The sequence below is a fragment of the Ceratotherium simum genome, chromosome 6 (genome assembly GCF_057802395.1).
Source record: "Ceratotherium simum simum isolate JZ-2026a chromosome 6, ASM5780239v1, whole genome shotgun sequence".
NCBI lineage: Eukaryota > Metazoa > Chordata > Mammalia > Perissodactyla > Rhinocerotidae > Ceratotherium > Ceratotherium simum.
The window spans coordinates 20,272,523-20,287,084 of record NC_141905.1 but is presented as its reverse complement, the minus strand read 5'-3'; the positions used below and the strand labels follow the sequence as shown (position 1 = coordinate 20,287,084).

Genomic DNA, 14,562 nt, shown 5'->3' with positions numbered 1-14,562 from the left:
CATCTGGTCCTGGACTTTTATTTTTTGGGAGGTTTTTGATTACTGTTTCAATATCTTTACTTGTGATTTGTCTATTCAGGTTCTCTATTTCTTCTTGATTCACTTTTGGGAGGTTGTATGAGTCTAGGAATTTATCCATTTCTTCTAGATTGTCCAATTTGTTGGCATACAGTTTTTTGTAGTATTCTCTTATAATCTTTTGCATTTCTGTGGTATCTGTTGTAATTTCTCCTTTTTCATTTCTAATTTTATTTATTTGAAACTTCTCTCTTTTTTTCTTGGTGAGTCTGGCTAAGGGTTTGTCAATTTTGTTTATCTTCTCAAAGAAGCAGCTCTTTGTTTCATTGATCCTTTCTACTGTTTTTTAAATTTCAATTTCATTTATTTCTGCTCTGATTTTTATTATTTCCCTCCTTCTGCTGACTTTAGGCTTTGTTTGTTCTTCTTTTTCTAATTCTTTTAGGCGTAGTTTGAGGTTGCTTATTTGGGCTTTTTCTTGTTTGTTAAGGTGGGCCTGTATTGCTATGAATTTCCCTCTCAGGACTGCTTTTGCTGCATCCCATATGAGTTGGTATGGTGTATTTTCATTTTCATTTGTCTCAAGATATGTTTTGATTTCTCCTTTAACTTCATCAATGATCCATTGGTGGTTTAGTAGCATGTTGTTGAGTCTCCACAGCTTTGTCACTTTCCCTGTTTTTTCCTTGTAGTTGATTTCTAATTTCATGGCATTATGGTCTGAAAAGATGCTTGTAATGATTTCAATCTTCTTAAATTTATATAAGCATGCCTTGTTTCCCAACATATGGTCTATTCTTGAGAATGTTCCATGAGCGCTTGAGAAGGATATGTAATCTGCTGTGTTTGGATGGAGTGCTCTGTATATGTCTATTAAGTCCATCTCATCTAGTTTTTCATTTAGGTCCATTATTTCTCTATTTATTTTCTGTCTGGACGATCTGTCCATCGATGAGAGTGGGGTGTTAAGATCCCCTACTATTATTGTGTTGTTGTTAATATCTCCTTTTAGGTTTGTTAATAGTTGCTTTATGTACCTTGGTGCTCCTGTATTGGGTGCATATATATTTAAAATTGATATGTCTTCTTAGTGGAGTGTCCCTTTTATCATTATATATTCCCCCTCTATCTCTCATTACCTGTTTTATCTTGAAGTCAACTTTGTCTGATATAAGTATGGCAAAACCTGCTTTCTTTTGTTTGCCATTAGCTTGGAGTATTGTCTTCAATCCTTTCACTCTGAGCCTGTGTTTGTCTTTAGAGTTGAGATGTGTTTCCTGGAGGAAGCATATTGTTGGGTCTTGTTTTTTAATCCATCCTACCACTCTGTGTCTCTTGATTGGAGAGTTCAGTCCATTTACATTTAGGGTAATTATTGATATATGGGGGCTTGTTGTTGTTATTTTATTGCTCTTTTTTGGTTCTTTTGCATTTCTTTTGTTTCTCATCCTGTGTGTTTCGAACTACCAATTTAGTTTGGTAGTTCTGTATGGGGGTTCTCTTAGTTTTCTCTTTCTTTATTGTGTGTGATTCTGTTCTGATTATTTGGTTAGTGGTTACCATGAGGTTTGTATAAAAAATCTCGTGGATGTGATAGTCCATTTTTTGATGGCCTCTTATTCCCTTAGACTAAGTCGATTCGATCACTTTCCTCTTCCCCTTCTAAGTTATTGTTGTCACATCTTATTCCTTCTTGTGTTGCAAGTTTGTGTTTAACGTGATGAGGTTATATTTATGCTTGGTGCTTACCTTCCCTTGATCTTTGGTTTTATAATTAAGTGTTTGCTAATCTATTTTGGTAGAGGACTGCAATTTTTCTGGTTTTGTCGACGTGTTTTCCTCCTTGTTCAAAACTTTGAATCCACTTTCTCTTTTTTTCCTCAGGGATGAGGGCCTTCTTGAGCACTTCTTGTAGTGGGGGTCTTGTGGCAATGAACTCCCTTAGCTTTTGTTTATCTAGGATAGTTATTATTTCTCCATCATATCTGAATGATATTTTTGCTAGAGAGAATATTCTCGGCTGAAAGTTTTTGTCCTTCAGAATTTTGAATATATTGTTCCACTCTCTCCTAGCCTGTAAAGTTTCTGTCGAGAAATCGGCTGAGAACCTGATAGGAAATCCTTTGTTTTTGTTTTTGTTTTTTTTTGTCTAGCTGCCCTTAATATTTTTTTTTTTTTGTCATTGGCTTTTGCCTGCTTTACTACATATGCCTTGGAGTGGGTCTTTTCATGTTGATATATTTAGGACATCTATTGATTTTATTCACTGGTATTTCCAGCTCCTTCCCCAGGTTTGGGAAGTTCTCAGATATTATTTCTTTGAACAAGTTCTCTGCTCCTTTTTCCCTCTCTTCTCCCACTGGAATACCTATAATCCTTATGTTGGATTTCCTAATTGAGTCGGATATTTCTCGGAGAGTTTCTTCATTTCTTTTTAGTCTTAGTTCTCTTTCCTCCTCCATCTGGAGCATTTCTGCATTGCTGTCCTCAATATTGCTAATTATTTCCTCTGTATTGTCAGCTCTGATGCTTAAGGCTTCCAGATTTGTCTTTGTCTCCTCTATTGTGTTTTTCATCTCTAAGATTTCTGATTGGTTTTTTTTTATAGTTTCAATCTCTTTTGTGAAGAAACTCCTGATTTCATTGAATTGTCTGTCTGTGTTTTCTTGTATTCCATTAAGCTTTTTTATGATGGCTATTTTGAATTCTCTCTCGTTAAGGTTATACATTCTGTGCTTTCCGTGTTGACTTCTGGGTGCTTGTCATTTTCCTTTTGGTCTGGAGATTTAATATATTTTTGCATGGTGCCTGTCGGTGTTGACCTACTTTTCCTCATAGTGAAAATATATGGTCGCAGTTTCCTCTTGCTGCCGCTGGGTGGGGGTCAAGGGCTGTGTATTCTGTCCCACTTCAATCTGCGGGCACTCTTGTCAGCCCCTTGCTGATCTGAAGTGTGGCTGAGCAGAGGCTGCTGGGGGGGAAGCATGGGAACAGCTAGAGCTGGAGCGTGGGAACAGCTGGGACTGGAGCACAGCTAGGCCAAAGCAGCTGGGGCTCAGGTGCGGGTGGGTTGTAGCAGCTGCCAATGAAGTGCTGCTGGGCCAAAGAAGCTGGAACTGGAGTGTGCTGAGCTGAAGAAGGAGGAACTGGAGCACCACTGGGCCAAAGAAGCTGGAACTGGAGTGTGGTGGGCCAAAGTTGCTGGTGCCATGTCAGCTGGAGCCTGCACACAGGCCAAGCAGGGGCAGCTGGAGCCGGGCGGAAGGGGACGTGGTCAAGCTGAAGGAGCTGGGGATGGGGCATGTTCCAGCCGAAAGAGCCAGGGCCATGGCACGGTGGAGCCAGGGAAGCTGGGGCCATGCCTTGGTGCAGCTGGAGCAGCTGGGGCTGTGGTGTGGTGGGGACTAAGCTGCTGCTGCCTCTGGTGCAGGGGTGCAGGCTCACCTCACTGCTGGTCAGGCCCAGGCACCTGAGGGCCACTGCCTCTGGGGACGGGGCTGAGCTGAAGCGCCAGCACAGTGGTCCAGGTGGGGGAGGGGCGCTTACTTTCGCCTCCCAGATCTCAGATGTTTCTCAACTCCATGTGGCTCTCTGCTCTCCTGATGGGCTAGCTTATTGAAACTACCCTCACAACAGTTCTGCTCCCTCTGTTGGGGATCCCCTTGGGCTGTGAGGGGTCCTGGAGAGCACCATTTTTCACGCGGCCAGCTGCCCCTCCCCTTCCTCTGAGAGCCATGTGGTCTCAGTCTCTGGGTTGCGGTCCTTGGGGAAGGAAGGGAGCTCCTCTTACCTCCTTCCACTTACTCTGGAGATTCCAGGACCTCAGTCCTCAAGTGTATGGCTGCCTGAGTGCCTCAGATGTCCCTTGTGTTGTATGAATAGCTTCTGTTGGAATATGAATGTCCTTTTTGTTGTGTCTTAGCGGGGGGAGTTCAATGGGGGAAGCTCACTCTGCCATGATGCTGACGTCACTCAAGACAAAATTTCTTGCTGAAGGAGGAGCACATTTCCAGGCAGCACAGAACAGATCAGGATTTTCCCTGGTTTCTGGCTTAAGCAGGACTTCTGTGAACCTCTGACAGGTTGTATTAGTTTGTTGGGGTTGCTGTAACGAAGTACCACAGACTGCGTGGCTTAAAACAACAGAAATTTATTTTCTCACAGTTCCAGAGGCAAGAACTCTGAGATTAAAGTGTCACAAGGCCATACTCCCTCTGAAGGCTCTAGAGAAGCATCTGTTCCAGGCCTCTCTCCTAGCTTCTGGTAGTTCCTTGGCTTGCAGCAGCATAAGTCCAATCTTAACATAGCATTTGCCCTCTGTGAGTGTCTGTCTCTGTGTCCAAATTTCCCCTTTTTATAAGGATACCAGTCATATTGCATTAGGGTCCACCCTAATGGCCTCATTTTAACTTGAGTACCTCTGTAAAGACCCGTCTCCAAATAAGGTCATGTTCTGAGGTACTAGAGTTTGGTCTCTAACATATGTTTTTGGGCAGATATGATTCAACCCATAACACTCCCCTTGAAGCTGATCCAGAGTGCAAACTTGAGTTGAGAAGGAAAAGTACCTTGACTGCATGCAAATACAAAGCAGCCTTTCCCACCTCAGTGCTCTAGAGGCTTGAGATAAAAGCTTGGATGATAAGAAGGTGTTGCTCCGGCCGTCTGGATTGCTTCTACCCTCCTACAGAGGCCTGTTCTACCAACATAGTTCCATGACATCCGTGTCTGCCTGATCAGCAAGCGGATGGGGATATAATCTTAAAGAGCATATGAATCTTGAGTGGAAAATAAACCGAAGACTGGAAAACTCAAAAGCTTCCCAGGCAAATGACAAGGCCAGGAGGTCACCACTGTGTTAGTTGTTCATGTCCCGGGTCCTCATCTCTTACATGGCAGGAGGGAGCATTTAAGAAGATGCAATGTAGGGAAGAGACCTGCCTCACTGGGCTCAGACTCCCTGCGTGGGGAGTATGATTTACCATGGGACAGTGCGGAAGCCACTCGCGTGGGTGGAAGGTGAGTGCGTCTTCATGGTGCTCCCGCCTCTCTCAAGATGATGCCTGGAAATTCGTTTCTCTGCTTATCCAGGAGTCCTTGCCTTTTAATTTTCTTAAATGAGTGCTCCACATTTCTCTTTTATTATTGCTGTTCTGTCAAAAGATTAGGACAGGGCCAGCCCTGTGGCTTAGCGGTTAAGAGTGAACGCTCCGCTACTGGCGGCCCGGGTTCAGATCCTGGGCGCGCACTGATACACCGCTTCTCCGGCCATACTGAGATGGCGTCCCACATACAGCAACTAGAAGGATGTGCAACTATGACATACAACTACCTACTGGGGCTTTGGGGAAAAAAAAAGGAGGAGGATTGGCAATAGATGTTAGCTCAGAGCTGGTCTTCCTCAGCAAAAAGAGGAGGATTAGCACGGATGTTAGCTCAGGGCTGATCTTCCTCACACACACACACACACACAAAAAAAACCATTAGGACATTTTTAACTCTTTCTAGGGATTCTCATCAGCCACGAATTTAAAAAACCAATACCTTATTACTGAGTGGAGGATGGAAAGGCAGGGGAAATCCACATGGTCCGTGTAACCCTATTTCACAACCTTCTCCTCTGTGCCTAGTGAGGATGCCAAATTCTCGGTCAATATTCAGCTCCCTTTTCAATGTGCGCACCATCTCTTCTGTCTCCTGAAGGGGGCGTTAAGCGGCACGAGGCGGTGTGGGAAAGGCATAGGGACCAGACTATGAGCAGAGGGCTCCTGGTGGTGCTTCCTGGTGGAGATGGGTGGAGGTGGGCACCTGGTTAGGCTGAGGGACAGGGAGCCTAGTTTTAGGGACAGCAGAGTGAACCGTTGGGAGTGCCCTTCATAGATAAAAGCAAGTCCTCTTTTTTGTTTTCTCTCCTAGAATGTAGCTGCCTGCGTGTTCCTCCCCCACCTCTCTATTCTTGCCTCACACACCCTCCCAGTGTAACAGTGGGATACTGTGATTTATGGTAAAATATGTACTTGGTCTTCAACCTGGTTCTTGGCACAAAGCTCCTAAAACTCTAGGAATTTCCTAAGCGAAATTCCTGCCAACACCTTGATGTTAGCCCCATAAGACTCACCTTGGACTTTTGGCCTCCAGAACTGTAAGAGAATCAACCAGTGTTGTTTTAGGCCACTACGTTTATGGTAATTTGTTACAGCAGCTGCAGGAAACCGTATACCACAAGAACCCACAACAAGGGAATTGAATGAGTCTGGGGAATCAAGGAAAGGTAGATCCTCCCTATTCTTTTATTTTGCATCCACCCTGGGTGGGGGCAGTAAGGGGTGGTGGGTCTTCACAGATCACTAATTCTTCAGTGTTGGGAGAGTCGTGGCAGCGGCCTCCATCTAGAGGTTCTGGGGTTGGAGGCAGCTTCGATGCCCAGAACAGAGCACTGGATTTGCACTGGAGAGCCCCATTCAAAGCCCACCTCTCCTCCCTATGGCTCAGTGGCCAGAAACACAGGGGGCCAGTGGGACAGGAGCTGATCCTCTGAACTGTTTTGCTTCAGAGGACCCCCCAAATCTGGGTCACATCCACTAGAGAGAGAGGCTGCCTGGGCACCTTGGATCCTAGTGCTTCTGCCAAAGCCCCTGTCTGCCTCTTGGGGGAGAGGGGTCCCCTCAGCCTGTGACCCACAGCCTAACATGGAAGAGGCCTGCCACCCAACAGTGCTCCCCTCACAGCAAATACTGATCTGATCTTTCCCTAAGTGACTTCTACCCAAGGGCCCACCCTGTCCACTTCGCCCCTTACCATCAATTCTTCATACCACGGAGCAAAGTCTCCATGACCTGGCCTCTTGGGTTGGGGCTGGATCTTGGGAACCGACATGGCAGGGGAAATCCTATGGGGTTGGGGAATCTACCTCATGGGGGTCTGTCTCAGTCGCCCTCCCAGCACCTGGCATGGGTCCTATCCTCTCCCTGCTCCCAGGACCTCTGAGCCTGTCTCGCCTGTCTCCCATCCCTGTGAGCTGTCCCTGGTGAGTGGAGTGCTGCTCTGCTTTCCAGTCTCCAGCTCTGTCACCACATCTGCTTCCACAGTAAGGGCAACCAAGGCCGACCATGCGACTCCGAGCCTCAATTTAGGCTGACCACTAGGGCAGGTTATTTATTTTCGTTACTGGGCTCTTGGAGCCTGTGGCTGGAGTTCAGAGCAGACTGGAAAACAAAGCCGCTGCCTGCCAGCTGGAGAGAGGGGCTGCTACGGGCAGGGATTTCTGGCTGTGACAGGCTGCTTAGGAAGGGAGAGTGTGAGACTGGGTGGAGGAGCCCTCTGGTCTTCCAGAGTCAGGGAGTGGGAGGACCTCAGAAGTCCCCTCTAGTATGACTACATTTGGGCCAGATCAGTGGTGGCAGTTAACTAGAAATAGTTAACATCCACTAGTCATGACAAGTGTCTCAATCCACAGGATAGGGTCTGACTGCCAGTGCCCAGTGCTATATGGGGCTCTGTGCCATAGAAACGGTGGGTTCAGGGTGGCCACATGGCCATTTTAATTACGCCCAGTGTGTGAGAGGATTGGGACTTGAATAGCTTGGTGGGGGAGGGGGGTGTTAGTCAAACAAAATCTAGAACAAAGTTGATTCACTGACATGGATATTTATGGAGCACTTTCTAGGGTGTGAGGCGCTGTGCTGCCCACACAGAGATGCACAGGACAAGCTTGCAGGGCACCAGGGGGCTGGGTTCGGCCAACAGGATAGGAAAGCTGATGTATCTCCCCTGGGCCACCTGTCCCAAAGACAGTGAGCTAGAAGGAGTTCAAAGGGCACATTCCACTTGGGGAGGGTAGCAAAAGCTTCAGGAGGAGGTAGCATTTGGGAAGGGTCTTTGCTGATGGATGGGATGTTAACAGGCAACAGCAGGCAAAGCAGGAGCGGGAGAGCATACGAGGCAGAGGGGACTGCAGGAGCCAAGGCAGGAGGAGGAAAGCCCAGAGGTGGCCAAGTCCAGTTTGACCGAAGAGTGGAAACCACGTGGACAGCGCTGGGAGGGGAGGCTGGAGAGGTGGCAGCATGGAGAGCCTTGGACGCGGAGCTATGGGGCTGGACCCTGAGTGAGTGGGGAGTGAAGCACACTGGTGAGTGGGGAAATGACCCAGTCAGAGCTGTTTGAAAGAGAATGTCAGGAGGTTATTTGGATATGCAAGAATCAATTTTCTGGAGTGACCTTTAAGTGGTGACCTTCATTGAGTAGCTCAACATTGCCCCCACCAATGCATTTGGGCAGCATTGAACCCCAAACTCTGCCCTACACTCCAATTGATGGGGGCTAAGAGTTCTACTGGGGGCCTTGTCTTTTTTTGTTTAGGAGTGGGGTCCTTAGTGCCAAAGGGAAGGATTCACTAGCTCTTGTGAAAAATGTCCCCCAAACACTAGTAGATGGTGTGAGCTACATTCAAACACTTAGATATTGTAATAACATGGATCTTATTCCTCCTCCCACTTCAAGCCTGTGGACAGTAGTTTCCTTGAGAGGAGCACCTAGTTTCTAGGCCTTTTACATTTAAACAAGAATAGCCTCTAATTAGCTATATGATCTTAAGCACTTTCACAGAAAGAAACATTTAATGACCATCTGCTGTGTGTCAGGCATGCTACCTGCACTTTTGTACATTATACCATTGAATAGTAATGTGCTAATACCTTTGTGTGCTCCTTTACAGTTAAATTTTACTGGAAGCTCAGTTTCTGGTTGTGTAAAATGAGAGGTTGGACAGAACCATGTCTAGATCCTTGGTCTCTAACCTTCTGCACTTCTGTGGGATAATTCTGATGTTAGAGAACAAGGATCAAGTTTAAAAAGAGGCAACTTAGAGGCCTCTCCACAGAGACTGTGGAGTTCTCATGCTTAATGCATTATAATGCACTATAACACCATCCAGAATGGGAGGGTAGGGCAGAAAACTGCCCTGTGCACCTAGAAGCTGCTCCTCAGGGCTACTGGTGAAGACATGATTCTGGGCCAGGCAGGCAGTTGGTTTGACTCAGCATGGAAATATTTTTAAGCTGTCTATCTAAACTCAGAGACTCTTCAGGAATGTAATTTTAACTTTAAAGGAATAGGAAGACATAAAATGCAGCTTTTTGATTCAAATTAAAAACACGTAAATTATCTCTGAGGCTGTATGAATTGAAAATATAAATAGGTCCTAGTTGGGTAATTTGGATAAATTCATGTCTTAGTGCATTCAGGCTGCTGTAACAAAATACCAAAGACTGAGTGGCTTAAACAACAGAGATTTATTTCTCCCCTTTCTGGAGGCTGGAAGTCCAAGATGAAGGTGCTGGCCAACTCAGTTCTTAGTGAGGGCTCTCTTCCTGCCTTGCAGACAGCCACCTTCTTGCAGTGTCCTCACATGGCCTTTCCTCAGTGTGTGTGCAAGGAGAGCGAGAGCAAGATCTCCCTCATGTCTCTTCTTATACGGGCCTAATGTCACTATGGGAGCTCCACCCTCATGACCTAATTACCTCCCAAAGGCCCCATCTCCAAATACCATCACATTGGTGGTTAGGGCTTCAACATATGGATTTGGGGGGGCACAAACATTCAGTCCATAACAATTTATATATGATACACCCAAAGGATTTCAAGAGTGCTTGGGTTATATGACTAAGCATAATAGTAAGAAACTCTTATGAGGGAGGGATTATTATTATCATTCCCATCCTTCAGGGAGGACGCTATAGAACAAAGAGATGAAGTATCTTCCCAAGTCACACAGCTAATGAGTGACAGGATTTGAAACATACTAGCCCAAAGTTCTCATGCTTAATGCATTATAATGCACTATAACACCATCCAGAATGGGAGGGTAGGGCAGAAAACTGCCCTGTGCACCTAGAAGCTGCTCCTCAGGGCTACTGGTGAAGACATGATTCTGGGCCAGGCAGGCAGTTGGTTTGACTCAGCATGGAAATATTTTTAAGCTGTCTATCTAAACTCAGAGACTCTTCAGGAATGTAATTTTAACTTTAAAGGAATAGGAAGACATAAAATGCAGCTTTTTGATTCAAATTAAAATCCATTTAATGATTTAAAAAAATTTTCCTTCTGCCTGGATATTTCCTTTTCTTCCAAGAGTTTGGTATAATGAACTTCCACAGAAACAAAACTATCCTTTCTCATTTCTCAGATTGCAGGTTCTTGTCTCAGATGAGAAAGGGACAATTTTCAGTGTCTTCTGCTAGCACTCCAAATAGTCCCTGTGGAAAAGAAGACTCCCATGTCTCAAAAAACTGAAGCAAAATACAATATGTTGTAAACCCCCAATACACTGCCCATAAATAAACCATTTGTCGCTTGAGAAATGATTTCCATCTTCACCCACAAACATTTGCTCCTTTTCCACTAGAATAACCAGGCCCAATTTCCACAATGCTGTCACCTGGGCAAGGAGAGGTGACTTGTGGCCGTTTCACACAGGCGGCTGCTGGAGTTGAGAAAAGTACAAATGTGTGCTTGTGGGGGACATCCCTTCATGGTGGCCAGACTCACGCCACCGTCCAGGGCTCTTCCATGGAGACCAGCAGACCAGGGCTCAGGAGCCCTCATGCAGATGAGCACACTGCTGGGCTGTGAAATGGTTTGCGCTTCGGTGGCCTCTCCAGATGGGCATTGAGAGAAGCAGAGGGAAAGATCAGGCAGCAAGTCTGGTGGGCCTTGAAGCAGTGTCTACTGAGCCGTGAGATTATTTTCCTTTCAGCCTGGTATTTGCCTAAGGTCACTGGTCTCCTTCAAAATCACTCTGTTCTTGGGCTCCTTGCCAAGCTTCTTGGTCTACTTGCCAAGCAGGAAGGAGGTCAACAGGCCCTGGGGTGGGCTGGGATGCAGCCTTGCTGGCTCTCAGTGTGGGTGGAGGGTAGAGGACCCTCACTAACGTGGCATCGCTGGTCTTCTCACAGCACAGGCTGGTGGCAGTGGTGATGGATCTACTAGGATCTGTGCTATCTTAGCATATGCCTCTAGTTGAGCAATCAATTTGCTTTTTAGTCAGCTAGCGAGTAGTTTTTGAGCCACTACTTTGTGCCAGCACCAGTGGCTAGAAATGCAGACAAAAGACAAAGTCTCCACCAACAACTGTACAGGTGAGTGGGAGGCGGGCCCCTCCCTGGGGAGGGAGCTGGTGTAGCCCTGGTGGGCCCCATGCTTTGGGGGATTGTGGTGGGAAGGAAGGTGCTACTCTTTTCTGGACACTGATAAACTTCAATTTGAAAATCCCTGTTGTTAAAGAGCTTATAAATGATGCTGACATCTCAGTCTCCTTCCACGTGCAGTTATCTGGGGGTGGGCTGAGTGATCCTAGGACCTATACCCCTCTAAGGATGGGTGCAAAAATCTGTGTTGTCCAGAACAGTAGCCACTGGCCACACGTGATGGTTAAAACTTAAACTAAATAAAATTTAAAAACCCAGCTCTTCCATTACGTTAGCCACCTTTAAGTGCTCAATAGCCACATAAGGCTAATGGCTGCCATATTGAACAGAGCAGACATAGGACACTTCTGTCATTCCCGTAAGTTCCATTGGATAGTCTCCCCACATAGATCATTGCAGTAGTGAGTGGCACACCCTGGGAGAGCTATGGAGGGGAGGGGCCTATGTCAGCTGGGGTGGGGGGATGGTGAAGCCAGCGGAGAAAGGAAAAGCTTCTCCAAGTTGCTGCATCTTAGCTGAGCCACAGTCTGAGGCTCGCGGCTCTCTCTAGGCAGGATAGAAACCAAACCTTAACTTGTCTTCACGTTGAATGTTGGTGCTCCCTGGGTCTGAGGCCTCTTCCTTCTCTTTCCACGTATCTCCCTGTGTCTTCTCCTCCACTCCATGGCTTCGTTTGCCATCTTCTTCAGAGATTTTCAGCTGAGGCTGTGTTTGTACAGTCCAGTGGATCTCAAAACTCATCAGAACCCCCTGGAGGGCTTGTTAAAAGACAGACTCCTGGGCCTCACCCCCAGTTTCTGATCAGTAGGTCTGGGGTGGGGCCAGAGAATTTTCATGTCTAACAAATTCCCAGGTGACGCTGATGCTGCTTGTCCAGGGAACACCTTTGAGAACCGTGGGTATGGTTTATAGAATCACATTCTTTGATTCATTCAATAAATATTTATTTAATGCTACCATGTGCCAGGTGCTCTTTATGTGAACAAACCGGGCAAGGTCCCTGTTCTAGGGATCTTCATTCTAGGGCAGAGAGACAGGCAGTAAAAAAGTGATGTCGGTGGGCCGGCCCGCGGCTTAGCGGTTAAGTGCACGCACTCCACTGTTGGCGGCCCAGGTTTGGATCCCGGGCACGCACCGTCACACCGCTTCTCTGGCCATGCTGAGGCCACGTCCCACATACAGCAACTAGAAGGATGTGCAGCTATGACATACAACTATCTACTGGGGCTTTGGGGGGAAAAAAAGGAGGATTGGCAATAGATGTTAGCTCAGAGCTGGTCTTCCTCAGCAAAAAAAGAGGAGGATTAGCATGGATGTTAGCTCAGGGTTGACCTTCCTCACAAAAAAAAATAAATAAATGAAACTGTTTAAAAAAAAAAAAAAGTGATGTCGGGTGGTAATGAATGTTGTGAAGAAGAATAAAGCAGGGGGAGGGGAGAGGGCTATTTTATAGGGTCATCAGGGAAGGCCTCACTGACAAGGTGACATTTGAGCAGAGACCTAAAGAAAGGGAGGGGGGCAGAGTATGACCCTGGCCTTTCTGGCCCCATTTTGCTCCATTCTCAGCTTTTTAATTTGAAAAATGAGAGTCACGTTAAAAATCAAGGTCATCAGTCTACTCAATAGCTAGGTTTTGAAGACAAACTCAATTGTGTGTATATACATGTCATTGAGAAGAAGAATGATGCTAAAGGCCATAGATTTGATCCCAGCTTGCAGTTCCACATTTGGGCCCCAGCAGCTGAGGCTCCCTCTGGGCCTCCTCTGTCCACACCCCTCTCCACAAGGTGAGGGGTCTCTAGGGCTCAGAGGAGGCTACCAGGAGCCTGTATCCCCCTTCTAGAGGATACCTTAGGATTCCCACTCCTAAATATGGCTCCAGTCTATTTCCAGAGCCTGCAGGCTTCTTCTCTGCCCATCCCCCCTAGGCCCCACTGCATAGGGGTGGGGTGGGTGGAGCTTGGCCTGGGACTTGGCATGTCCATACCTAAGTGTCTGAGGGTCCTACTGATGAGGGGTAGAACTGCAGGAGAGAGGGCCAGACTGGGCCAAGGGCTCTATTTGTCTTCTTGTCCTGGGTTCTGCAAAGATTAGAGGCAGGGCTGTCAGCCTGAACCAACTAGCTGAATGCTCCTTACCTCTATCCAGCTTTGGGGTCCAGATAGAAGAGTGTAGGTCAATCGACACTTATTAACTATTGCTGGAAAATTAAGCATATGTTGTAGGGACCATGAGTCAATAGTGGTCTCTTCATAAATAAGGACAGCTTATGGGTGGGATCCGTTCTGTCCCCTTTTATAAACACAAGCCTTGGGGCCGGCCCAGTGGCACAGCGGTTAAGTGCACGCGCTCCGCTGTGGTGGCCAGGGGTTCGCAGGTTCGGGTCCCGGGCGTGCACCAAAGCACTGCTTGTCAAGCCATGCTGTGGCAGCATGCCACATAAAGTAGAGGAAGATGGGCACAGATGTTAGCCCAGGGCCAATCTTCCTTAGCAAGAAGAGGAGGATTGGCATCGGATGTTAGCTCAGGGCTGATCTTCCTCACCAAAAAAATAAATAAATAAATAAATAAATAAACACAAGCCTTTATGATGAAGTGCAAACTGTGTGCCTTTGACATCTAATTTTCCTTTTCAATCTGTGATATCTTTTTAGGCCCAACTGTCTCAGGCCTTAAATGGAGTTTCCGATAAGGCAAAAGAAGCAAAGGAATTTCTGGTTCAGCTGAAGAACATTCTGCAGCAGATCCAGGTGAGCATAGCCCCATCGTTGGGAGGCCAGTCAGTGTAGGAAGTGTATGAGAAGTATCAAGAAGAAAGGAAAAGTCTCTTGGCAAGCTTCTTGTCCATGATGAACACGAGAAGATTTGCTTGTCCTACTGTACAGCCTCAGATGTTGCAGATACCACACACTCAAGCCATTGACACCCAGGTGACACCTGATATGGGAAAAGGATTTCACATGAACTCAGTTAGAGAGAGCTGTAGAAAGAGAGCCAGAGAGATGTACTGCAGCACTCTGCATGGCCAGGTAGTCCTATGCGGTATCTGTACATGGTGCTTTTGTTCCCGTGTAATCAATGTATCAAAATATAAATGCATTATTTCCTAAAGAAATGTATTTACTGAGCACCCATGCTGTGTCACGTACTGAGCCTGACAGATCAATAAGGCACAGTCTCTGGCCACAGGAGCTCTGTCTGTAGGGTAGGGAGAGTACACTCATGTGCTCCGTATGAGTGTGCATGCATGGAGGAACTGTTCCTCCAGAAGATGAACCTGTATGGCATTCCAGTGTCTGGATGGAGAAAAGGGACTGAGGACAATGTATTCTGAATCAGC

General features: G+C 46.6%; 1 protein-coding gene across 3 annotated transcripts in view; it reads left to right on the top strand.

Moving 5' to 3' along the window:
* Positions 1-14,562, top strand: part of TRIM67 (tripartite motif containing 67) — a 52,986-nt gene that overhangs the window by 24,129 nt on the left and 14,295 nt on the right. For all 3 annotated transcript variants that reach the window (XM_087432950.1, XM_087432949.1, XM_087432948.1), the window contains one exon: positions 13,877-13,972. In XM_087432950.1, the coding sequence (XP_087289076.1) occupies positions 13,877-13,972 (96 nt within the window). The remainder of the gene's footprint in view (positions 1-13,876; positions 13,973-14,562) is intronic.